Source organism: Alosa pseudoharengus, unplaced genomic scaffold, assembly GCF_046254945.1.
Source record: "Alosa pseudoharengus isolate Yale_2024_CS ecotype anadromous, Long Island Sound unplaced genomic scaffold, YU_APseudo_1.1 YU_APseudo_1.1_scf_111, whole genome shotgun sequence".
NCBI classification, from domain to species: Eukaryota; Metazoa; Chordata; class Actinopteri; order Clupeiformes; family Clupeidae; genus Alosa; species Alosa pseudoharengus.
In genome coordinates, this window is record NW_027468578.1 from 34340 (window position 1) to 36839 (window position 2500).

Sequence of the window (2500 nt, forward strand, 5' to 3'; positions counted from 1 at the left end):
CATGCACCCGCGCATCACCAAGGTACACACACACACACACACACACACACACTCTTGTGCCCTCATATGTCATGAGAAGGAAGTTCCTTGCACGCAGAGCACACTAATGCACATGTACAGATGCACATACATGCTTGCGCGTGCACACACACACACACACACACACACACACACACACACACACACACACACACACACACACACACACACACACTTACCACCACACCACCACCAACATCAAAGTGAGAAGTTCACATGCAAGTTCACAGATTCCCATATGTGCCAATTTGCACTCACACATTTCACCTCACCTTTTACCAAGGTGAAACACACACACACACACACACACACACACACACACACACACACACACACACACACACACACACACACACACAGAGAGAGTGAGAGAGATGCACACACACAGAGACATGGTCACATACACTTTGAAAATATTTTTTTAATGTGTAATGTTACCTTTGATGCAGAGCATTAGAGAGTACACGTGTGTGTGTGTGTGTAAGGTGTGATCGCTGCAATAATGATTGACATGAGAAAGGGATTAGCAGGTGACAGCATAGGAGGAGGTGCACGAAAGAGGAAGAGTTGCGTGGCAGCGAAGTAATGGAATGGGGGAGGGAGGGAGGAAGAGAGAGAGAGTGGAAGGGAGAAATAGAAATGGGGGAGGTGGAGAAGGAGGGAGAAAAAGAGAGGGAGGAAGAAAAAGGGGGAAAGTGAGTGAATTAGACAAGCCAAGAGGGAGAGATTCAGAGAGTGGAGAGAGAGAGAGAGAGGGCAGGAAGGGAGGAAGAGAAAGAGGGGATGGAGAAGAAGGGAAGTGAGTGAATAAGACAAGCCAGGAGGGAGGAGAGCCAGAGTGACAGGCCCAGATGGACCCGCTGGAGAGGAGAGGGTTTGGAGGAGAACACTGAGTACAAGTGACAGGATTAGAGGTGAAGGTGTCCACCACCGTGTGTGTGTGTGTAAGTGTGTCCACAAGTGTGTCCACGTTGTGTGTGTGTGCTTGCATGCACATTGTGTACACACATTTTTCTATGCCACTGCAGTCACATTTCTGTAGCTGGACTACAGACAGCAGCTGTCACTTAGAAAGCATGTCACATCCCATTTAGTCGTGCATTTGCAGTGTAGTGCATAAATATGGTGATGCATCCCTGTTACATGCGTGTGTGCGTGTGTGTGTGAGCACGAATGGTGGTGTGCAATGCACGGGTCAAAGACTGGAGTGACAGCCTCTTAGCATGGTAGGTACAGTAAGGGCTCCATGCCATCTATCGCCACAGGTAACAGTTGCCAGGTGACGGCTGTCAGGCAGAGGCTGGGGTCACGGCCACACCTCGGGGCCTCACCTTCCCTGACAAACGTGCGGCTGCATGTCCGTCAATTCTCTCTCTCTAGCACACACACACACAAGTGCACAATCACACTCACACTCACACACACACACACACACACACACACACACACACACACACACACACACACACACACAAGCACATATGCAGAGACGTATACTCACAGAGGAAATGTCAGGTCATCACGACACATTCCTGCCCCCTTCCACATATAGGGGCACACACAGACGAAGAAACGTCAAAACATCGTGTCATAGTGTCATAGGCCCGTCAGTTCTCAACTCAGTCACACTCACTATCTGTTACACACTCTCTCACACACACACACACACAGAGTGAGCTGACATATCAGTGCGGCAACAGCTCTCTTAGGCAAACACTGACAAACAAATCTTCTTGCTCGCGTGTCCCACAAGCCGACAAGCGTCAGCTAAGCTCTCTTCATCACACACACACACACACACACACACACACACACACACACACACACACACACACACAGTAAAATCAGCAATCCAGTGCCCGCGACCCTCATTGCAAAAGCCTAGGAGCATCTTAAGCACACATTTCTGCGCGTGGCCCTTGATTGCAGCAGTAAGCTGTACTGTGAGTGGGCGTGTGAGGGTGTGCGTGCGTGCGTGCGTGTGTGTGTGCACGTGGGCATGTGTGTGCGTGTGTGTGTGCGTGTGTTTGTGTGTGTGTGCATAGCAGCGATAGCTGGTGCAGTTTGACTGACTGTGGCTGCATTCGTTTAGTGTTGTGGCGGTGGTGGCGGCGCTAATGTGTGTGTGTGTGTCAGTGAGCTGCAGCGCTAATGTGTGTGTGTGTGTGTGTCAGTGAGCTACGGCGCTAATGTGTGTGTGTGTGTGTGTCAGTGAGCTGCGGCGCTAAAGTGTGTGTGTGTGTGTGTGTGTGTCAGTGAGCTGCGGCGCTAATTTGTGTGTGTGTCAGTGTGCTGTGACGCTAATCTGTGTGTGTGTCAGTGAGCTGTGGGGGGAGAGGGATCAGTCTTCCTCAGGCCCCCAATCCCACTGCACTCTGACAGCCGCCTCTGTTTCAGCGCTAAATGCAGATACCGCAGAACTGGGGCACTGGCACACAGATAAATCCTTTGTCTAACGCGC

General features: G+C 50.8%; 1 protein-coding gene across 1 annotated transcript in view; it reads left to right on the plus strand.

Moving 5' to 3' along the window:
* The window catches only part of LOC143118221 (plexin-A1-like), a gene marked incomplete at its 5' end in the record, with an annotated part of 83916 nt that overhangs the window by 32568 nt on the left and 48848 nt on the right, over positions 1 to 2500 (plus strand). The window contains 1 exon segment of the mRNA XM_076279322.1: positions 1 to 22. This exon segment is cut by the window's left edge and continues 169 nt beyond it. Coding sequence (XP_076135437.1) covers positions 1 to 22 — 22 coding nt within the window.